Source organism: Hyaena hyaena, unplaced genomic scaffold (assembly GCF_003009895.1).
Source record: "Hyaena hyaena isolate Hyena2069 unplaced genomic scaffold, ASM300989v1 scaffold_23, whole genome shotgun sequence".
In the NCBI taxonomy this organism is placed as follows: Eukaryota; Metazoa; Chordata; class Mammalia; order Carnivora; family Hyaenidae; genus Hyaena; species Hyaena hyaena.
Window position 1 is genome coordinate 1,052,061 of NW_024080655.1, and position 21,873 is coordinate 1,073,933.

General features: G+C 56.4%; 2 protein-coding genes across 9 annotated transcripts; one reads left to right on the top strand and one right to left on the bottom strand.

Annotated features, from left to right (window-relative positions):
• The first annotated feature begins 166 nt into the window (after positions 1-166).
• PSMC3 (proteasome 26S subunit, ATPase 3) lies at positions 167-6,233 on the top strand. Its single transcript, XM_039226811.1, has 12 exons — positions 167-413; positions 663-746; positions 1,340-1,465; positions 1,885-1,989; positions 2,093-2,155; positions 2,417-2,554; positions 3,262-3,405; positions 3,526-3,674; positions 4,487-4,583; positions 4,802-4,947; positions 5,792-5,873; positions 6,046-6,233. Exons 1-12 carry the CDS (start codon positions 339-341, stop codon positions 6,154-6,156), a joined length of 1,320 nt encoding a protein of 439 aa, XP_039082742.1. The 5' UTR covers positions 167-338; the 3' UTR covers positions 6,157-6,233.
• A 1,804-nt stretch (positions 6,234-8,037) lies between these two features.
• On the bottom strand, positions 8,038-15,828 carry SLC39A13 (solute carrier family 39 member 13). 8 transcript variants are annotated; one of them, XM_039226913.1, is made up of 10 exons: positions 15,775-15,828; positions 14,001-14,309; positions 11,974-12,087; positions 11,577-11,701; positions 11,090-11,194; positions 10,903-10,992; positions 10,092-10,142; positions 9,667-9,799; positions 9,387-9,486; positions 8,038-9,254 (listed from the first exon to the last, which is right to left on the bottom strand). In XM_039226913.1, the coding sequence occupies exons 2-10, from the start codon at positions 14,299-14,301 to the stop codon at positions 9,179-9,181; spliced, it is 1,095 nt and encodes a 364-aa protein (XP_039082844.1). In that variant the 5' UTR covers positions 14,302-14,309; positions 15,775-15,828; the 3' UTR covers positions 8,038-9,178. The 8 variants fall into 8 exon arrangements, with proteins under 8 accessions (XP_039082844.1, XP_039082843.1, XP_039082842.1 ...); XM_039226912.1 differs by having other exon boundaries at positions 11,577-11,716; XM_039226911.1 differs by having other exon boundaries at positions 11,577-11,770.
• Positions 15,829-21,873: the final 6,045 nt, after the last annotated feature.

Below are 21,873 nucleotides of genomic sequence, written 5' to 3' on the forward strand. Positions count from 1 at the left end.
ATTTCTCCCGCCCCTTCCGGTTTTTTAATATTCAGGTCCCGCCCATTGTGCGCGCGGACCAATAGCTCACCCACCTCTTGCGCCTGGTTTAAATAGGACGAGGGCGGTAACGTTTCTGGAGCAGTAGGGGGAGCGAGGGGCGGGTCCTGTGGCCCGGGCTTTGTCTTTTGAATCGGAGAAGCAGATTCGTGGTGGCCGTGGCGACTGGAGCTAATTCGGTCGAGAGTCAGGACTTGGAGAGAGAGGTCTGCCACTCGTCAGAAGCAGGCCTTCAGAAAGAAAGTATTAATCTCTCGCTGCGGTTCCTGTCCAGTCCGATCTTCGGTCTTCTTCAGAACATGAATCTGCTGCCGGAACTAGAGAGTCCAGTGACTCGGCAGGAGAAGATGGCTACCGTGTGGGATGAAGCTGAGGTGCGCGCCGGGAGGGCTGGGGGTCCCCGAGCCGGGGCCAGCGGGAAGACGCCCTTGGCGGGAGGGTAGGAAGTGGCTGTGGGGGTCAAGATCTGGCCTGGTCATCGGGTCAGGGCCGATTGGGATGTCGGCCTGCGTCTCGACTCCTTCACTCTGGTTTTCTGGGCGGGGAAGCTGAGGCTGTGAGTGGGCTCGGAGGACGCGGAATCCTTGCCCTAAGTTAAAAAAAAAATTTTTTTTTTTTAACAGCAAGATGGAATCGGGGAGGAGGTGCTCAAGATGTCCACGGAAGAGATTATCCAGCGCACACGGCTGCTGGACAGTGAGATCAAGGTGGGCTCACAGTCCCAGTGGCAGGCAGCGAGGCCCCCACGGGGCAGGCCCTAGAGATCCCAGCAGCCTCTTTCGCGTTGTTCTCGGCCTTTCCAGGAAGATATAGGGCCCGCGCGCGGATCAAGAATAAAGAACTAACTAAGCCTTAGAAGGGCCGCGAAGAGGGACAGGGTGGTGGGAGGGCAGGTCTGACAGGAGGAATTATCAGAATGCTATTTCCAACGAGGTCTTTATTCCTCTTGAGAATCTTTCTTTTAGGAGGTGCCCATTTTACAGATGAGGAAACAGGTTTCTGTTGTGGTGAAGTACCCAGCTCTTCATTAGCACCAAAGCTAAAACCTGTATCTGCTTGATTCAGAGCGCTGCTCTTTCTCCTCTACTACAACTACCTCAGGAGGTTTCCACACTGGCCTGTTTGACCTCTGACCTCTGCTGGATGTGGACACAGTCAGGTTCACCCTTCAGAGAGCCTTAGAGCTGACTGATGAGATGCGGGAAGGCCCCCATGGGCAGCCTAGGCTCCACCAGGTACAGGGTCCTAGGGATGAGCTGAGCCACAGCTGAACATTTGCTGCCACTCGCCCTCATCCCAGATCATGAAGAGTGAAGTATTGCGCGTTACCCACGAACTCCAGGCCATGAAGGACAAGATCAAAGAGAACAGTGAGAAAATCAAAGTGAACAAGACCCTGCCGTACCTCGTCTCCAACGTCATCGAGGTGTGTGTGTATGTGGAGGGGAAGAGAGAGGGTTAGCGGGGCTTGAAGACAGGCAGCCTGCGATGGGGCCGTTGGAGAAAAAGTGGGAGAAAGCTTTGAGGCCTAACTTGCATGTTAGAGCGATCCCTCTTGAGACTCCCTCCCTAGTGTGCATTGCCAGGGCTCTACACACACACACACGCCTGAAAAGGCCTCAGAAGCCTCACACGTGTCCTCTTTACTTGGGGGTAGAGAGCTCTGTGCAGAGAAGCAACACCTAAACAGATCTTATCAGGCCCCTGACTTATGAGCCACACCTTTGCTGGGCTAGGGGCTAGTCTGAGGAGTGGGGTGGATTGTCTTGGGCCGGGAAGCAATGGGCTTTGGGGAGTTCAGGGAGCTGAGGAGGGCCTCCTGACCTGAGCTTTTCCCCTTCCTAGCTTCTAGATGTTGATCCTAATGACCAAGAGGAGGATGGTGCCAATATTGACCTGGATTCCCAGAGGAAGGGTAAATGTGCAGTGATCAAAACCTCTACACGACAGGTGAGGCTAGCTCAATGATAGGAGGGTGAGGGGTGGATGTGGGACAGGACTGGGGAGCGTTCTTGAGGGCAGTAACAGACTGCACCTGGAATTTTTCATACAGACATACTTCCTGCCTGTGATTGGGTTGGTGGACGCTGAAAAGCTAAAGCCTGGAGACTTGGTGGTGAGTGGTTTCCCTGAGCCCCAGCAGGGCTTTTCCAGTGAGGTTTCTCCCACTGGCTAGCTGAGCCTCTGCTCCAGGCCCTGGTCACTGGTGGCCCTAAATGTCAGCAGAACAGCTCAGAGAGTCCCAAGCTTATCTACTTGCTCTTCTGTTCTTGTCTTTCCTAGTCCTGTTTTTACTTTTCACTCTACAGACACTTGTCCCCCAGCCAGTTAGGCCTTGAGCTGGGACAAATCTGAAGGCTTTGTTCTCTGTCCCCAGGGTGTGAACAAAGACTCCTATCTGATCCTGGAGACGCTGCCTACAGAGTATGACTCACGGGTAAAGGCCATGGAGGTGGATGAGAGGCCCACAGAACAATACAGTGACATTGGGGGCCTGGACAAGCAGATTCAGGAGGTGAGGGAGGCACCAGTCGCCACTAGCTGCCTTGCCAGCGTTTTGTTTTTCTGCTTCGTTGACCAGAGCACTTACTGCCAGTGTGCCTCTTCTCCATCCTAGGAGGGACGGAGGGTACCATCTAGCGGTTTAGGAGGCTGAGGTCCAGAGAGATTAAATGACTTGTGGAGGGTTGCAGGAAGGTTAGGGCCAGAGCCAGGACTGGAACTCCGGCTCCTGGTTCTTGCCCCAGTGCCTTTCTACCATATTTCTGGAGTGACCATAGACAGCCTTGGGGGGAGTCAGCATTCTGCAACTATTTTTAAAATTTTTATATTCTGTACACACACACACACACACACACACACTATATATATATATACGTGTATATATATATATATATGTATATGTATTTTTGTTTTGTTTTGAGAGAGAGAGAGGAGAGCAGGGGAGAGGGAGAATCCCAAGCAGGCTTTCCACTGGCAACACAGAGCCTGACATAGGGCTCGACTCACAAACTGTGAGATCATGACCTGATCTCAAGAGTTGGACGCTTAACTGAGCCACCCAGGTGCCCTGATTCTGCATCCTCTTGATTCAGAGGAAGAAGAGAGCAACGTCCCTGAATTGGAGTAGGAGGGTTGCAGTTTGGGGTTAAAGTCATTACGTGTTAGGCTCTAGGAGCCCTCAGGGCTTCACTCTCCTCACCCAGGACTTCCTCTTGGCAGCTGGTGGAGGCCATTGTCCTGCCAATGAATCACAAGGAGAAGTTTGAGAACTTGGGGATCCAGCCTCCAAAAGGGGTGTTGATGTATGGACCCCCAGGTACGGGGAAGACCCTGCTGGCTCGGGCCTGTGCTGCACAGACCAAGGTGAGTGCTTTGGGAGGGATGAGAAAGAAATGGGCAGAAGCTAAAACATTCCCAAATGGGCCCAGAGAGACCTCTCTTGGTGCCTGTGGCCTGACTCGGATCACTGTGCCACCTCCCCAGGCTACCTTCCTGAAGCTGGCTGGCCCCCAGCTGGTGCAGATGTTCATTGGGGACGGTGCCAAGCTGGTCCGTGATGCCTTTGCCCTGGCCAAAGAGAAAGCTCCATCCATTATCTTCATTGATGAGCTGGATGCCATCGGCACTAAGCGGTAAGGGGATGCTGGGTGCCACAAAGGAGATTGTTCTAAATTGTTTCCCACATTGTCCCCTTCTTCCCCTGGAATGGTGGCGGCTCTACTCTTGTGGTTCTCCTTCCTGAAATCTGTTCTAACTAGCTTCCCTTCTGCTTTTCCCCTGACCATCCATTCTCCTCAAGGCTGCCAGCATATTCCTTTCATACCTGCTTGCTTCACTCACGAGCACCCCGCTCCCTCACACAAACATCCTACTTAAAATCCTCCATGGGCCCGCATTGCTCCTTGGGAGAAATGCTGGACTTAACCAGGCCTTCACAGTCCCCTATGTGGCTCTCCCTCCTCCTCTCCACCTCATCCTGGACCTGCTTCCGCCCCCACCTCTTCACAGCATCCTTTAGGTTTGTGGGCCCACTCCAGCTCTGTGCTGAGAGAGATTTGAACTTACAGTTTCCTCTGTGGAATGTACTTTTTCCCCTGTGTGTTTTCAGCCTGAGGGATACTTCCTGAAGGAAGCCTGCCTGCGTTTTCCCTTATGCTCCAAGTCTGGATCCATGTTTCAGAGCTTTAAGCTCAGTTTGCAGTGGCACATTTGTTGGTGGATAGCCTGGGCAGTGGCTGGTTTTGCTCACGTTTTATTCTCAGCCTGGCTGATCCTAAGAGCCTCTCTAGTCTCTGACACCTTCTTTGTGCCAGTCCTGGGCTGGGGGCCCCCCGTTGAGTTCCCTGCCCTGGATGGTTGGGTTAGGCTTCCTGTGGGTGGAGGAAGGGAAGGCTATGCGTTAGTTGTGGCCTCACTGGTGTCTTGGGCCTCTTGTGTGCCCCAGCTTTGATAGTGAGAAGGCTGGAGACCGGGAGGTACAGAGGACAATGTTGGAGCTTCTGAACCAACTGGATGGATTCCAACCTAACACTCAAGTAAAGGTGGGTATTGTCGTGGATGGAAGAAAACAGGGCTTAGAGGGCAGGGGACCTTTTCAGTCACATAGCTAGTGCATCTAGAGTTAGAATTGAGATTTGTCTTTAACACCCTTGCTGTCTGATCTGGACCCTGGGCTGCCTCTCTGCCTGTCATGGCTTTGAATGTTGTCTGTCTGGGAGCCCCATCTTCCTCAGTTCAAGTTGACGCTTCTCTTGCTTAGGTAATTGCAGCCACCAACAGGGTGGACATCTTGGACCCCGCACTTCTGCGCTCAGGCCGTCTGGATCGAAAGATTGAATTCCCGATGCCCAATGAGGAGGCCCGGGCCAGAATCATGCAGATCCACTCCCGCAAGATGAACGTCAGGTGAGCAAGGGCATGAACCAGGCGCTGAGACCTGAGGGGCAGCAACAGAGTGGCCTCTCTGGTCTTCGTACTGAGTGTCCTCAGGTCTTCACCTGCACCTTCTCCCCTCCCTATTCACACTGAACTATTCCACATGCTGGCTTCCATTCTTCCCTGAAGCCTGAGGTAGAATCTTGCTGGGGTCCAGGCCCTGGTTCTGGGTGCTCTGTTCCTTACAGTCACCCCACCTCCTCCTCCCCCATGATCTGAAGGTGCACAGCCTTGAGGCCCTCTATTTCCTTGACTCCCCCACCCCAGCAGATGAGCACAGCTCTGAACAGCTTGAGCACAGCACAGAGTAACTCGAGGGAATCCACCCAGGGGCCAGATGGACTTGGATTTAGATCTGTGTGACCTCTAGTAGGTGCTACAACCTGTCTAAGCCTGAGTTTTCTTCTCTGGTATTCGGGGGTAATGGCACTGCCATTCACTTCCTGAGTGAAGTGCTTGGCACAGGAGACCGAAGCAATGCTGTGCTGATGGCGGGGCTGACCCTTGTGGAAAGAGGGGGAGACGACCGTCCTTTGTGTCTTCAACCTCTTGCTCCCCCGCCGCAGGCTGAATCGGTCCCTGGAATCTCCGGGACTAGAGCTAGAGCTCGACACAGAAATAACCTGGTCTCTGCTTTGACCTACCCTCCTTCCTCCTGTGTCTTGTACTGAGAAGAGAACAAGGCACAGTGGGATAGGGACTTGTCGACGTCACCGGCGAGTGGGCCTCGCTGCCTGCTGGCGAGTGTGGGAGGACATCTCCCACCCCTCACCATAAGTAACTCAGTCCTGTGGAATCTCTCCTCCACCCCCAGTCCTGATGTGAACTATGAGGAGCTGGCCCGCTGTACGGATGACTTCAATGGGGCCCAGTGCAAGGCCGTGTGTGTGGAGGCGGTGAGTGCTGGGGTGCGGGAGCGGGTTACTTCATGCCTTCTTGCCCCCTTCCCTGAACAGGACAGGGTGTTTGGTGGAGACTGCTGGGGGGAAGGGGCTCAGAAGGCTGAGGCCTCAGAGCCGGGCCAGGGGTGTGGGAAGGCACCCTAGAGCCTGTGTGTCCTGGGTGCAGGGCATGATCGCACTGCGCAGGGGCGCCACGGAGCTCACGCACGAGGACTACATGGAGGGGATCCTGGAGGTGCAGGCCAAGAAGAAAGCCAACCTGCAGTACTACGCCTAGGGGGCTGCCTGCCTCACCTGCTCCCTGGTCTCACGCTGCTTACAGTTCGTAATAAAGGAGGGCTTCAGGTCCCGGCCGCCTGTCTGTTTTCCCTTCCCGGGCTTGGTGGAACGGTGGAGCATGTGCTCGAGGCTTCTTCCCCACGTGCTGCTGCCTGGAAACCCGAGACCACTGTGGGCCTCACACCACTTGTGACGCAAGGCCCTCTGGACGGGCTCACACTGCACCAGCTGCCTGGAGCCTTCCGGCCCCCCACCCCCACCATGTCCCTCCTGATCCCGTTCCCACTCCCTGCTTCGCCTCTCAGCTCTAGAGATTGGCGCCCCGCAGCTCCAGGACGAGGGTCCTGAATAGAAGCCAGCCTTTCCCCTTTCACATTTTGGTGCTATCGTCCCCACTTCCAGGTAAAGCCAGGCTCCAGGTGTTTTTCCTAGAAAATGCTCCATCTCCTGGCCCCCGAGCCTCCTGTTCCTCCACATGTTCCCATTAGCTCTTGTGGCCCATTTTTTCTTGATGAAAAATGAACCTTGAATAAGAGCATTGAGAGCCCTTCTAGGCCTAACCTCCGGTTCTGGTGTTCTCCCCGAGCCCTCACTTCTGCCGCCAGCCTCCCTCTGCACCAGGCGCCTGTCCTGTTGTTTCTGGTCCTCTCCCCCCGCAGCCCCCGGAGCAGGGGCGGGGCATGCCCACGGCGGGCTGCTCACTGAGCTGGCCTATCTGAAGGGCTTGGCTTCCTGCTAGCTTCCTAACCCTGGTGTCCCAAGGCTTCCACACTGCCTTCTGGAGTGCTGGTGCTCACGGCGGCGCTCCGCCTGGCAGCCCCACTGACTTCACCCCCTGCCTGAGGTGCTCCAGGCACAGGCTCTCAGAGTTTTGGTTTCTGTCCCGCCCTGGACTCAGCCTGTTGCTTCGGCGCTCTCTGCCCCCTCTTCTAACTAGTCAGGGCATTCACCCTGCGGCACTGTAGTGAACTCAGGCACCCCCTCCCACCCCGCTCGCTTCCGCATCTATAAAGGAGGCCCAGCTGCCTCTCTGGGCAGGCTGAGTGCGGTGATTGTGCGTGGACCTGCCACCCGCAGGTAGGGACCCCAGTGCTGCCGAGGGGTGGGTGGGGGGCTGGTCAAACGGCCCTCGATTCCTTCTTGGGCGCTTCCAGGCCTGGGGCCCCCAGGCCCTTCATGCGTCACAGCCCGGTGGGGCAGCTCCCTTTTTGCTGACAAGTTACTGGGGCCAAGTCAGGCGCTCCCGGCTGAGGTTGCCCCGAATTCAGGCTTCTCGGCTCCTGTGCCCAACTCCACGATGGCACAGACGCCGCTGCTGAAGGTTGCCCTGGTTGGTGCGGAGAGGAAAGTGGCCCTCCATTTCCCCCTTCTGCTTTCTTGGGCGAGCACTGAGGGGAAGCAACCCCCCCCCCCCCAGGGCCTGATGCTGTCCTTACATTCAGACAGGAAGCGAGGATGCGTGACTTACAGGAAGGATCCTCTAGTTTTTCTTTTCTAATTTCATTAGGCAAAGCTAATTTCATTGAGACGACTGTGTGGCTGGACCTCCCTTTTTAATTTGCTCAGGGAACAGGCCAGGGAAAAGCCCCTAGCTCCCAGGTCTGCAAAACGAGAACCACCACCCTTGGGGATGACGCTGGCTACACGGTGTAGGGCCAGGCTTGTAGTGTTGGGATGAAAAGCTAACAAGCCAGGGACAGCATGAAAGGCTATACCGTGTTCTAAAAAGCACTGCAAGGGTACTAGTTCAGAGACGAGCATGAAGCAGAACAGCTGGAGGTGGGGGGAGAAGGGTAAGATGCTGAGCTGGCTGGAGCAAGGGGCACTGGGAAAGCCCTGCCTGACTGTGGACTCTGGTGTGCAGAAGAGAGGCAGCCAGTTTGTATATAATTATTTATTTGCATCTTATCTATAGAATAAGTATTTACACATAGAAACGGAACCACAGCAAAACGGCTGTAAAACCATTCAGACCCTCTTGGCCGCTTCTCAGAACGTCCGTGGCTGAGCAGCAGGGCTGCTGTGGAGCGGGCCAGCTGAGTACCTGGGTGTCAGCCAAGGGAAATAGCTGGGGATTATGGCTTCAGCATTCTCCCGGAGCACATTCCTGAGTGCTGACAATGTGGAGCCGCACCACCCCCTACTCCCCCTCAGCCTACGTGGGACAGAAAAGGCCTGGGGGTGGGGGGGGGGTAGGAGGGGCAGCCGCTGAGCACTCTTCCTGCCCCCAGGACCTCCGCCTGGGCCCTGTGCTGGCGCGAGCTCCCCTGAGCTGGCCTCAGAGGCCTCTCTGGCCCAGGGCTGCTCTCTGCCCTGCGGGCTGCTGTTTGGCAGCTGAAGGTGGCAAAAGCGGCTGGCGCTGCCGGGGAGAGCTCACAGGGGGAGCAGGAGCCGGCCCGGGGCTAGCAGCCATGGAGGAGGCCTTGGAAGGCAGGCCCCATCCTAGGCGGGGTAGGACTGTCAGTGCCGAGTGGGGCGAGGGGGCTACACAAGCACCTGCTTCTCCTTTCTTTGGCCTTAGAGATGGCAAAGGAAGGGCGGGGACAATGGACACAGCAGAGAGAAGGTGCCCCAGCCTCCGCCCCTCGGCTGCCCAGGGCTTGGCGCCTGAGCAGGTATCAGGGACCTCAAGGCCCAGAGGGAGACAGCTTTGGGCCCCCTGCGGCCTTGAGCTCCCTTAAGAGCAGCCAGTCACTCCCTCTGCAGTCCGGTGGGGAGAGGCCTCCGCCTGGGACCAGTGCGTCCTCCCTGCTCACTGTGGGAAGTGTGGGGTGACAGGGTGGTCAGGAGGGAAGGCCATGGCGTGGCTGGGGGCCAGTGCGGGCGTCGGGCCCTGGGCCCAGCGCATGATCACAGTGTCGGTCTCACACATAACTGGTCATACGTGTGCACATGCGCGCACACACACCATCCTCTCATCTGGTCAGAGGTGTGTTCTCTCGGCACCTGGCCTCTGCCTCACACACTGTCACAGGGTGAATCCGAGTCTCTTATTGCTGGGTGGGGGGCATGAGGGACGGTCACTCCACGAAAAGCGAGAACAGCACCATCACTACGATGCCAGTGCAGAGCAGCAGCACTTGCTGCAGGGAGCGCCTGTGGGGAGAGGGGTGGGGCTCAGGGCGGGGCACTGGCTGAGGAAGGGGCGGGGCCCAGAAACCCTCCGCCTCCCCCCCCCCCCACTCCCCTACAGGGGTCCTGTGAGTGACGGTGGGGAGGGTCACTCACCACGGGTCATCTTCCTCCAAGAGGTCCGGCAGCACGTTCACCAGGGCGATGTAGAGAAAGCCACCAGAGGTGAAGGGCAGGATCCAGGCCACGGTCTCCTCTGCGGCGGGAGAAGTCCTGACTGGCTAGGAGCCCAGGGTGGCCCCGTGCACCGCACCCACTCCCATAGGGTAGACTGCGGGCAGATCCTGGCCTGCACGCGGGGGCGGGGCAGCTGTGCCCTCTGGCCGGGGCCCCTCCACTGACCGCCACCTGCCGCCCCCACCCACCATGCCCGTACCTACTCCCTTGGGGGACTGCGTACAGATGGCGAAGCAGGCGCCCAGCAGGCCCCCCAGTGCCGTCGAGAGCTGCAGCTTGGCTGCGCTCCATCGGTCAAAGCCGGCCCGGAGCAGGATGGCAAAGTCGCCCACCTGAGGGGAGGTCCAGATGATTACTCTGGGCCCCAAGGGTCAGGTACGGACAAGAACACGGAGCCCCCAGCACAGGCCTTGCTGCCCCCCCCCCCAGCCCGCATACCCTAAGGTGGGACCCCCGTCCCCAGCAGGCTGGAGCCCAGCTGGGATGGAGGCTGCAGCCTGGTGGGCTGAGCAGCTCCAGGCCCTGAGGTCCAGCCCCCAAGGCTGCTACTGCTGGGCTTCCCAGCCCACCCCTGTCTGAAGCCCCACACCCACACTGCCGCCATGAAGACCCTCCAGCACACACCTCATGGGGGATCTCATGCAGAAGGATGGCCATGGTGGTCAGGAGCCCAATCTGCAGGGAAAGAGTCTGTGGGGTTCTGGGCCAAGGGCCAGGCACCCACTTGTCAACTCGTTCTACAAATATTTACTCTGCTGAGTGCTCTGGCTGGAGACGATTTGGCTACTAGAAATACAGCAATGAATACAACACACAAGGAACCTGCCTTCACGAAGCAGGAGGCAAGGACTGAACACACAAAGAACTGCATGATTACACAGTGACAGGTAGTGCGGGAGAAGACATGGACTGGGTGTCATAGACACGAGTGATAGGGGCCTAATTTAGATGAGGGGTCAGCAAAGGCCTCTTCAAGGAAGTGCATTTAAGCTGAAGCCTGAAGGATAAGAAGCCAGCGTTTAAAAGAGTGGGAGGAAGAACATTCCAGGCAGACAGAATAGTGTGAGGTGGAGGCCATGAGCCGGGAAGAGCTCGGCCAGTTCGAGTAGGCGGACCACTAATGTCAGAGCTCAGAGGACAGTGCGGAAGTGGGTGAGAAGCATCTAGAAGCAGGCAGGGCCCAAGCTTAGCAGCCTGGCAGAGGTAATGTGATCCCAGAAAGTAATGTTTGTAACCAGAACAGACCAGTGGCTCGGGACAGAAGGCGGCCACGTGCAGGAGCCCTCAGGGCTTGGATGGGGGTGTGGGGGTGGTGGAGGGAGTGGGAAGGGCAGAAACAGGAAGCCTATTTTAGAGGTGGAGCCAGCTGATCCACACAGACACCATCATTCCCCCCAGAAATGCCTGGGTCCCCTCTGGTGCAGCCCCCACTCACCTTCTTGCTCACAAGGAAGCTGGCAGCTACGGCCAGCCCATGAGTGAAGTTGTCTATGGTGTTGGCGAGAAGGTTGAGATAGCCACTGACCTGCATGAGGGGAGAGGAAGCCAGGCTGACCCGGGTGGGCAGGGCTCAGCTGGGCCTGCCACTTGTGGGGAGAGGGGACCCTGAGTGGGCCACTCACTTTGATGGTCCGGACCGCGGCGCTCACGCCGGGCTCTGCAGCCGGCTGGGCCAGATAGCGGCCTCCATTGAGCACGGCAGCAGCGGCAGGGTCTTTGCTGGGGGCCTAGGGCCAGGAGAAGGAGGGAGAGGTGACATTAGATGCTCCCCCACTTGGCCAGGGTAGACACAGGAAAGGGGTGAGAGATGGAGAAATAAAGGCTATTGTCTAGCTAGACTTCTCTGCTGCTCAATCAGCTGTGTGCCCCCAGAGCCAACTGATCCTCCGCCTCCCACACGGCTGTCACCATCAGTCTATGAGAACAAGCCACAGCAGGGCCAATGTCGTCACTCCCCAGATCTTCCCAGTTGGTCCAGCCTCCCAGAGCCCCCAGGGAATGGCCAAGAGACGCACTTTTCAGGGTTCAACTCAGAACCTGGGGCTCCAGGCCCTGAAACCACTATAGGTTAGAGGCCAGCCTGTCTGGACCCTGGGATTTGGAGCTCACCTGGCTGGTCCCCTCCTTCTCTTTGCTGTCCAGGAACATCTTCTCCAATGCCAGAAAGGTCAGGAAGCCAGCAATGACCCACAGTCCCAGTTGCTGTTGCTGCTGCAGGCTCTGCCCCTCACCACCTGCAGGGGGCAGCACTGACAGGCCAGGCCACGCCAGGGCCACAGAAGGGGGGCCATTTGGAATGGGACCTAGTCAGGGGCAGTGACAGGAATGGCTGGTGGGGAAGTTGGGCCCCAGGGACTCCCACAGGGGCCCGGGTAGCAGGACCAAGACAAGTTCCCTGCCAGACGTCCAGAACCCCTCTCCCAGTCATTCTGGCAGAGCAGAACCCCTCAATCTTCAGCACAAAGCTCCCTCTGCCCTCCTGCCCCAAAACTGTGGCCTCACTCACCAGGGCTGGCACTGCATGTGTAGGCCCACGCCTCAGGCAGCAGGTGGAGAAACACATTGCCCAAAAGTCCCCCCAAGGCAAAGCTGAGCAGCTGCTTCAGACGTCGGGCCCCAGCTACAAAAGAGACGCGAGGCCTGGGGCTGACCTACCAGAGCCCCTGGCCTGACCTCTGCCCCACCCAGCTTACTGGGCGCTGTGTTTTTCCAACCAGACTGCAAGCCTCCAGAAGACTGGACTTGGCCTCCTGTACTTCCTGGATCCCCCTCTCCCCCCTAGCCCTCCCCTCCCCGCCCAGGCCCAGCACTGGCTGGGTGCTGAGCAGGAAATACATCACGACCTGCTGGATGACTGCGGAGCTGCTAGCACTTCACAGTTAGGAGACTGGCCTTGGGAGCCCAAAGGGTCCCAGCTCCCCAACCCACTAGCTGGTGACCTTGGGCAGGTACTTTCTGGGATTCGGTTTCCCCATCTGTAAACTGGGGATAATTATATCTGATAGGGATCTTGGGGGAATTAAATGACAACACACATAGCAAGTGCTCTTTTAAGTGGGAATTTTTCTCTTCACAGCTACTGTTACTCTCTGAAAAGTGGCAGAGATCTGGGGACTTTTGCAGACTCGCAACCTCCAGAGTTGGACATGCCCTAAGAAGGCTATGTTCAAACTCTTGGTTTGTAGAGCAGAGAGGCAGCTTGGTGATCAGGTGGGATCCCAGGAAAAGCTGCCGCTTCTAGGCTGTGTGACCTCAGCCGATCAAAGAACGCCTCTGTGCCTGTGCTTCCCCATTTGTGAAATGGGGCTAATAATCCAGGTCCTCCCTATGCTGTTCTCGCGGGGACACGGTAAGAGGGGCTGAGAGGAGGCACAGGCACAGGCCCCACGTCGGCTCCATTCCCAGCTGCAGCACCAGCCCTGAGCCTGGCACGGAGCACAGATGTGCTCACAACCATCTGCTGAATGAACAGTTCCTGAGCCTAGCAAGCGGCAGAAACCCCTGGAATACGCATTTCAAACAGATTCCAGGAGTCTGGTCCAGACCAAGTACGTTGCACTCCTGGGTGGGGCAGCAGGCACCTACATTTTTAGCAGCTAGTCTCTTTAGTTTTCATCACAACATGTCATCTGTGAACAATACATGTACCTGGCACAAAAGGGCAGCCTCCGCCCATGCTGGTGCCCCGCCTCCCAGATGCCCTCCCAAGAGGCAGGCTGGCTACCTGGATAAGGCTGACCCAGAGGTGCTTGGTAGGAGGGCTCTTTTGCACTATGAGCAGAGACAGAAGGGAGAGGCACCGCATCCCTGTAGCCAGCAAAGGCCTGTGACCACGCTGCCCTTTCCCCTGCACTAGGCAGCCTTCTAAGTGATTTATGGATATTAGCTCATTTCATCTTCACAGCAGTACCTATGAGGTACATACTAGTATTATGCCCGTTTAAAAAAATAGTTTTCAAGTTTATTTATTTTGAGAGAAAGAGAGAAAGAGTGAGCACGGGAGGGGCAGAGACAAAAGGAGAGAGAGAATCCCAAACAGGCTCCACACTGTCAGGACAGAGCTGGACGCAGGGCTCGAACCCACGATCTGTGAGATCATGACCTGAGCAGGAACCAAGAGTCGGAGGCTTAACCGACTGAGCCACCCAGGTCCCCTGTATTATGCCCATTTTTAGGGTCGGGAGCTTGAGCCTGAAGTTAAGTAACTTGCCCGATGCCACCCAGCTGGCAAATGGCAGAGCCAGGTGTTGAACCCAAGCAGCCTGGCACTTATATTTCCAAACAGTGTCTATACAGTTTCTCGGCAAATGTTTGCTGACTTTGATTCTTGCAGAATAAACAAAGGCACAAATGAACGGAAGAAAGAGCACGGCACACCCTGGTCTCACAGGACCAAGGTGAGAAGTTGCATGTGTCCCCGCCCTCCACCTCAGACACACTGTAAGCTGGGACGGGAGACCCCGTTCCACCAGGGAGAGCAGCGATGCTGTCCATGCTGCCGGCTGCCCCGGGCCCCTGGGGAGGGTCACCTACCTTCCGAGCGCAGCGTAGTCCCCATCTCCAAGGGAATCACGAGCAGGGGGAAGACCCCACTGAGCCCCACCATGAGTGAGCCCAGGAGGGAGCAGATCCAGGTGTCCAGCCTCTCCCCACTCAGCAGGGCCCCCCAGGACTCGCTTTCCTTGTTGTCTAGGCGACAGGCGGCTGCAGGCCCCCGGCTCCGCAGGGTCTGCTGGGAACCCCCAGCCCCTCCCAGGAGCTCTAGGGCAAGAGCAGTGAAGAAGAGGAGCCTTTGGCCCGCCATGCCGCAGCCAGGGCAGGGACATCCAGGCATGCCACGTGCTGAAAAACACAAAGGCCTCCTACGTGAGCTGCCACACTTGGCCGCCCACCTGATGAGCACACGTGGCATCCTGACCCTCCTCCCTACAAGTGGCCACGGCATGCCCTCTCCTGCTTGCCTTGCCCAGGGCTTCGGAGGTCCCAGTGGTGGGTGCACAGGGCAAAGGGGCTCTGCTCCTCCACACCCACTCCCAAGGACCACACATTTTTTCCTTCGGAGCCAGCTCCAGACTGTGTGTCAGCATGTCTGCCTGGGGCTAAACTTTCCCTAATGACAGGGGTGAGGCGCTGGCTGGGTTCCCTTCAGCCACCGGCAGGCCCAGCCCAGTCGGGTGTCTCTAGCTGCCAGGGGAGGCCCCGGCCGCCAGTACATGCCCCAGGGAGGACACCCCAGGGAACCGAAGCTGGCACCATCTAGCCTAATGGGCAACACTGGGAGGTGCAGGTGGGGAGAGCAAGCAGCTGAGCCGGGACAGAGCCATTGGAGCCTCTTCCTAGGCAACGAGCCCACATTGTCCCCAGGGCACAGAGACGGACAGTTCGTGGGGCTGAAGAGAAAGAAGATCCTTCGGTTAGGAGCTGCCTCACAGCTGTGCAGCGCACAGGCTTTGGAGACCTGCCCTACGTTGTGTGCTCTGCAGCTATGGCTTTTGGAGTGTGGGCAAGTCCCCGAAGCACCTCTCTGAGCCTCAGTTTCCTCCTCTGTAGGATGAGAGAACTGGCTTCCGCACAGGCTGTGAAGACGAGGAGCTTTCTAACGCAGGTGAACGTGCCTGGCACGGAGGAGGCAGAGAGAGCCCTCCTTATATTGCAGGAGACCTGGGGCACCGGGCAGCAGGAAGGGTCCCAGCCACTGGATCACAGGATGTGGACATGAGTCAACTAAGAGAGAAGTTCAGTCTGGAAACTCAGGCATGAGGTTTAAATGCGGTCTGCCCTGCCTCATCGGGCCGTGACCTTGAGCTGGCGATGTCCCTGCCTCAGTTTCCTCATCCCCTGATGGAGGTGGGCAGGCGGGAAAGATGCCCGCGTCCAGGACCTCCAGGCCCTCACGGGAGCCTCTGAGGAAAGCCGCAGGGCTCCGCGGGGACCAAAGGCAGATTGGGCCAGGCCGGACTTGGAGGCCACGGCAGGGCACGCAGAGGTGAGGGGACCACAGTCTAGGCAGAGGGGAACGGGGGATGGAGAGCCAGAGAGCAGAGGGAAAGGAGAAGGCAAGAGAAAGGAGAGAGACAGCCAGAGAGACTGGGACACGGACACGGAGGAGGAAAGCGAGGGAGCGACGGGCGGCGAGGGAGCGATGGGCAGCGACGTGCAGGGCGACAGGGGAGAAGAGAAGCCCAAGGAAGTTGAACTCCCAGGCTCTGCGCCAGAGGCCCGGGTCTGTCCAGGACCCGCGGGGTCGGGGTCGGGGCCGGGGTGGGGGGTGGGTGGCGCGAGCCCCGAGGGTCGGGCGATCACTCACCGTGCGGCGGCGGCGGCGCTCCGGGCGGCCCCAGCCATCCAGCTGCGGCGCCGCGCCCCGCCCCGGGTCTGCCCCGCCCGGTCCGGCCGCCCGGCCCCCAGCCCGGAGCCGCCCCCGGCGCGCGGCCACGTCACACGGGACCTGTCCGGAACTCGACGCGCCGCGCGCCGCGGGGTCTGGGGGAACGGCAGTTGCGGCGCGCTTCCGCCTCGCGGCCGTGGGGGACCCGGGAGGCCCAGGCGCACTTCCGCTCGGGAGGATCCGGGGCGGCGGGGACGGCCTAGCGGAAGTGGGAGCCCCAGGAGCAGGGCGCTCAGCCCCCGCTGGGCGGGGCGGAGAGGGCGGCCCCGCAGGGACCGCGAGCTGCTGGGTGGCCGGGCTTGCGGGTTTGGCCGCCGCTTCCTCTCTCGGGCCGCAGTGTCGCCCGCGGCCGCACGAGGGCGCGCTCCGCTGCCAGCCCTCGCAGCCCGGAGCCCGGCCGGGGTCGGGGTGGGTGCCCGGCTTCGTCCTGCTCTGAGTCAAACCGGCCTGGCTCCTCCATGCGCAAGGGAAAGGGGAAGTGCCTGCCGCAGGGAGGGGCCTAGCCTCGGGAACCTCAGAAGAGGGAATTTTATTCTTACTCATCGAATTATTTTTATGCTTTGGTTTTTCACTGGGAACCTCAGGCCTTTGTCTTCAGGGCTTGTAACCCTTTGGGGTCCAATGCATGGTGGCTTGGAACCCCAAACCTGGGGTAGCTCCCTTTTGTGTTTCCCTCACCTAGAGGAAGGTAGGCCTGCCCTCAGACTAGGGCAGCAAACAATAAATAGCATTATTATATCTACAGTTTACTGGACACTATTACGCGCCATTCACTCCATCTGCATTTTCTCACTGAATCCTCATTCTGCCCCAATGAGGTGGGTCCTGTCAGCCACCTGTCACACGGTGGCACAGATGGCAAAGCCAGGTTTTAACCTGGGTGTCCCTGAGCCCAGAGCATGTGGGCTCCTGGGGGGTGGGAGTCTGGCTCGGAGGCTCCACATTGCAACTTTATCTGGGAATCAGCCAAGACTGTATAATATTCAGGATGGGGCACGCGGGTTCTCACTCGGGCAGGGGTTGCAACAGGGTCGGGGTCTCCAAGCCTCTGACCCTCATGCGTCACCCGTGGTCGTCCCCTTCACCTGTCCTGTGTTGCTCTCGCCTACTGGGGGCTCTGAGGGCGCACGACTCATACTGCACCTGGTGCTGTTTGACTTCACACTCCAGTGTCCGCCCTTCTTAGACCTCCACTGCTTCCAGGTGGGATCTGCTTTCCCCTGAAAGCCCCTTGTCTGTCACCACACCAAGCCCAGAGGCGCCCTCCTGCGCCTGTCCGAGTTCTGAAGTGGAAGCCCTGCGTTGATTTCTTTGCAAAGGGAGGAAGACACTCAGGGACGCTGCTCTGGGGTGTCAAAGATGCCACCCCCCACCCGGTATGCAAATCACTTAATCATATGCAAAGCACTTCACAATATACAAATGATTTCACAATAACACAGTCAAGTCAGCATTCCTGCCTCTGGGGGCTGAGGGCTGCTGGCCCCTAGCAAGAGCCGAGGGTAAGGCAAGACCCAGCCAGAAACATCACCTGGCTGTCTCCTCACCGTCCTTTCCTCTCACCTGGCCTAGAATGTCCACCATCAAACTCCTAATGGAATAAAGAAACAAGCACATGGAGATGGGTAGCGGGGGGGGGGGGGGGGGGGGGGGGGGGGGGAAGGGGGAGTCTAGAAGAGCAGCATGAGCAGAGAGGACCAGGCAGAGAGTTGGTGTGTGGACTGATGTGTGGCTGTTAAAAATGGTGCATTAAATCTGCCAGGGGCTTCCTGGTAAGAAAAGAAAGATGCAGAAATATTTATTTAATATGATCTGCTCTCTTAAAATAATGACAAAAGGAACCCTGTATATGTGATTGTAGGTATCAGTATATAGAAGTCCATGTATAATTGTGAATAATAAAAAATCTAGAAGATCAAACATTAAGTGATAACATGGGTTCCATGGGGGGGGAGAAAAAATATAAAAGGAACGTTCAAGAGCACATTAAAAGATGTATATGATCATATTTATGGAATTACATAAAAATGTATATACATGTGTATATAAAATCTCAACTTATGTATGTATGTATTTGATGGCTTCATAGCTTTATGGTTAAGACAGCCAGATTCTTGTACCAGACTTCCTGGAGCAAATTACTTGACATCCCATGCCTCAGTTTCCTCACCTGTAAAGTGGATTACCACTTTTTTTTTTTTATCAGATTTTTGTCAGGACTAAATGAATGAATACACACAGAGCACTTAGAACTATGCCTGGCATATGACAAGTTCTATTTAAGGGTTAGATATACTTATTTACATGTGTGAATACATGGGTATAAAGAAAATGTTACAGCAATGAACAGATAAAGACAAGGTGGGGACTACCCTCTGGCCTCTCCTTGCTGAGCACAGATGACAGATGAATGTTTTCCAACACACTTATCAAACGGTTTGGAAGCCAGAGTGACCTTCTGGGTCGTGGCTCTGGGAAGAAAAATTTTAGCAGAGCGGACAGGCCTAGACAGTGCTTGGATCTGAGTGGTTAGAAGGCATATGACTGAGGAGGGCTGCAGACCCATTTCTCTGACTTCACTGGGTCTGACTTTAACACGTTGTTCCTGGCTCTGGTATCTTTGGTGGGGGCCCTTTTCAACAACCAGGTCTCAGCCCTCTATTTCCAGAAGGGGCTGACTGCCTCTGGGCCTGGGCCTGCAAGACCATCATATGGTCTGGCATTGCCAATGTTCTGACTGCCTTCTGCCTCCTCTGGCTGCCCAGGGCTAGATGCTCTACGGCGGGGATTGGTGCACATTTTTTTCTGCTTCCAGAGTGTGGCCTTCTCCTTCTCAGGGCTTTCTTTGGTCCACAGGCTGGCGGCAACCTCTTGTAGAAAGGCCTCTGAGGCTCAGGGCGGTGAGCACCTTGCCCAGGAGCACAGCTGTGAAATGAGGCCTGCTGCTGTTACAACTGCCTCGGGCTCAGCCTCTCCATACTGAATCTGCCTCTCAGGAACCCCTGACCTTAACCTTCTCTCAAGTTATCCTTCCTAGAGCAGCCTTTGCTCCCTAGTGAGTTTCTGGGGTGCTTTCTCCTCCAGATCCTGAGCCCTGGCCAGAGGATGCCCTAGCAACTCCGCAGCACAACCCTTCCTGGGCAGCCCACGTACAGCCACGCCTCACTTCTTTCTGTCTGGTTCTCTCTGCCTTTATAACCCCTTTTGTAATAAGCATCCCACGCCCTGGCAGCCTGGCATATTTCCCCCCTTCTGCCATTTCTGTTGATTGAAATTCAGCCCTTTTATAAGGCTGCTCCCTCACTGAAACCTTCTGGATCTGTCCAGGCTGCAGGCCTTCAGTGTTGTGTGTCTTAGGGGTTTTTTAAGCCCTCTTCCCTGCACGCACAGGCCTTTCCCTCCGGTTCCATATGGGCTTCTGGAAAGAAAGACAAACTCTTGTGTATACCCTGAATAAAAGTCAGTCCAAAGGACTTTAATGTCTCCCTTTCCCCTTCAGGAGCACATAGGCAGATACTCCTGTCTGATGCATGGCCATCTGGGTCTTTGCAGGCCCTCCTGTATTTAATTTATGTATTTACTGATGTATTTGCTTACTTGTCACCCCCGCCCCCATCCTGTCTCCCTGCCTCCTTCTTAAGGGGACCTGAATTTTGTGATGATCAGCTTTTTTCTTTTTTAAGGTTTTTGTTTTTAATGTTTATTTATATATTTTGAAAGAGAGAGAGAGAGATCACGCACATGAAAGCGAGCAGGGAAGGGGCAGAGAGTAAATCCCAAGCAGGGCTCCCTCTCAGAACCAGAACCGCAAGATCATGACCTGAGCTGAAATCAAGAGGCAGACGCTTAACCGACTTAGCCACCCAGGTGCTCTTTTTTTTTTTTTTTAAGATTTTATTTTTAAGTAATCTCTACACCTAAGGTGGGGCTCAAACTCACAACTCTGAGATCAGAGTCGCATGCTCCACCGACTGAGCCAGCCAGGCGGCCCTTGGCTCTTTTTAAAGCTAAGAAAAAGAAAAGTTGTTCTAAGGTTTTCTTTTACGTTGCTCAGTGATTCTTACCATTGTTTTCATATAGGCCCTGCACAATTATTAGTAAGTTTAAGATCTCTCACATTTTTGCAGATATTTTGAATAGGATATTTCTCATCACATTCTGAACGATTCATTGATAGCTGGCAGGAAGGCAAATTATTTTTACGTATACCTTTGATACCTGGTAAAGCAACTATTTTTTTTTATAGGTTCTCATAATTTCTCAGTATTACTCTTGAGTCTTTTGTCATCTCCTAATAACAAAAGTATTAGAAGGAAGGAACCAACATTGCTATTTGTAGAGATATGGTTTGGCTTGGTTTTGAACTTCACAGGAAGGGTAAGTATTTGTTTTCTGGGACTGGCTTTTCCACTCAACAGTATGGTACTAAGATGCATTCATGGCATGACATGAAACTAGTTCATTTGCTTGCTTAACTGCTGAACGACTTAACTGCTGTGTGGATGAACCCACTGTCATTTATTTACCCGCTCTCCTTTGTGGACATTTGGGTTCCTCCCAGAGTTTTGCTATTAAGAACAGTGCATCGTTGAGCGTTCCCGCCCAGGTCTCCTGGAGCACAAGCCAAGGTCTCTCTTGATTTTATGCCTGGGGGGTGGGGATCTGCTGCGCCTCCGCATTATAAGATAAGGCCAGATTGTCTTCTCCAGTGGTTACGCAGAGCTGCTGGCTTGCGACGCGCAGGAGATCGAGCGGCCCCACCTCTTCTCCAACACCGGGTGCCGTCAGGCTTACTTTTTGCCCTAAATGTCCTGTAAAATAGCATCCCACCGTGGTCGTCGCTGTTGTTCCTTCCCTACCGATGAACTTGAGCATCTCTTAAGATGTTCACTTGAACACAGTGCTTCCTCTTCTTTAAAATGCCCGATCACTTCGTTTGTCAAATTTTCTGCCGGATTTCTTTTCTTTTTTTCTTTCTTTCTTTCTTTCTTTCTTTCTTTCTTTCTTTCTTTCTTTCTTTCTTTCTTTCTTTCTTCCTTCCTTCCTTCCTTCCTTCCTTCCTTCCTTCCTTCCTTCCTTCCTTCCTTCCTTCCTTCCTTTTCTTTTTCTTTCTTTCTTTCTTTTCTTTTCTTTTTTGTATTTTCGTATGGATTTGCAAGAGTTCTTTATGCATTTTTGATGCTTAACCTTTGCCGGTTGCACGTGGCGGGCGTCTGCTCCCGTCTGTGGCTTGCTTTTCACTTTCTCTAAGGTGTCTCCACTTCTCTCTTCCCTCCCACATCTGTGCCAGGGACGCCCATGGGCGTTGCTATTGCATGCGTGTGCCCTTGTGCGTGTGTGCTGGGGATGGGCTGGTGTCCCTCCGAACCCCGTGCAGACCGACCCAGCCGCTCCTCCTGCTGCTCTCCGGCCTTTAGGGGACCCCGCTCCTCTTCCCTCTCAGCCTCCCTCCCAGCTTTGCCCCAGGGGAGCCCCACTCGGCCTGGGGCTGCGGGCTGGAGGTGCCCCGCCCCCCGGAGTTATCGATCACTTCCGGCTCCTCACCTGGGGGCCGGGCCCCTCTCCGCTCGGCCGGGCAGCTCCCTGCTGCAGCTCTCCGCTCCCTGGGGGCGGACGCCGGGGGAGGGCCCTCGGGCCTGCCCTCCGGAGGCGGGGGCGGGGGCGGGGGCCCGGGCTGCGGCGGGGGCTGGGGGTGGGGGACGGAAGCTGCCCGAGCAGATAAGCCTGGAGGTCGGTCCTGCGGTGAGACAGTGCGGGACGCCGCCGCCTCCCCCTGCCTCCGCCGCGCCGTCCCCGCACCCTCTCTGTCCCCTGCTCCCTCCAACCCTGGCTCGGCATCCTGGGCGGAGCCGCCCCCCCCGCCCCCCTTCCCCGGGCCAGTGGGGGGAGCGGCTCTGGCCTGCACCTTCTGTTCCCAGCCTCAGTTATCTCAGCTGGAAAACGGGAATAGGAGGCTCCACTTGGTCCACGGGGCTGTTGGAGATGCCAGTGCAGGCTGGTCAAAGCCCTCTGCAGATC

Coding starts and splice junctions, on each gene's coding strand:
- PSMC3 (XM_039226811.1), top strand. CDS start 339: ATGAATCTGCTGCCGGAACTAGAGAGTCCAGTGACTCGGCAGGAGAAG. Junction 3,406..3,525: donor CCTGTGCTGCACAGACCAAG/GTGAGTGCTTTG, acceptor CCACCTCCCCAG/GCTACCTTCCTGAAGCTGGC. Junction 3,675..4,486: donor GATGCCATCGGCACTAAGCG/GTAAGGGGATGC, acceptor TGTGTGCCCCAG/CTTTGATAGTGAGAAGGCTG.
- SLC39A13 (XM_039226911.1), bottom strand. CDS start 14,301: ATGCCTGGATGTCCCTGCCCTGGCTGCGGCATGGCGGGCCAAAGGCTC. Junction 11,771..11,973: donor CACATGCAGTGCCAGCCCTG/GTGAGTGAGGCC, acceptor GCCCCTGACTAG/GTCCCATTCCAAATGGCCCC. Junction 9,800..10,091: donor TGCATGAGATCCCCCATGAG/GTGTGTGCTGGA, acceptor ACCTCCCCTCAG/GTGGGCGACTTTGCCATCCT.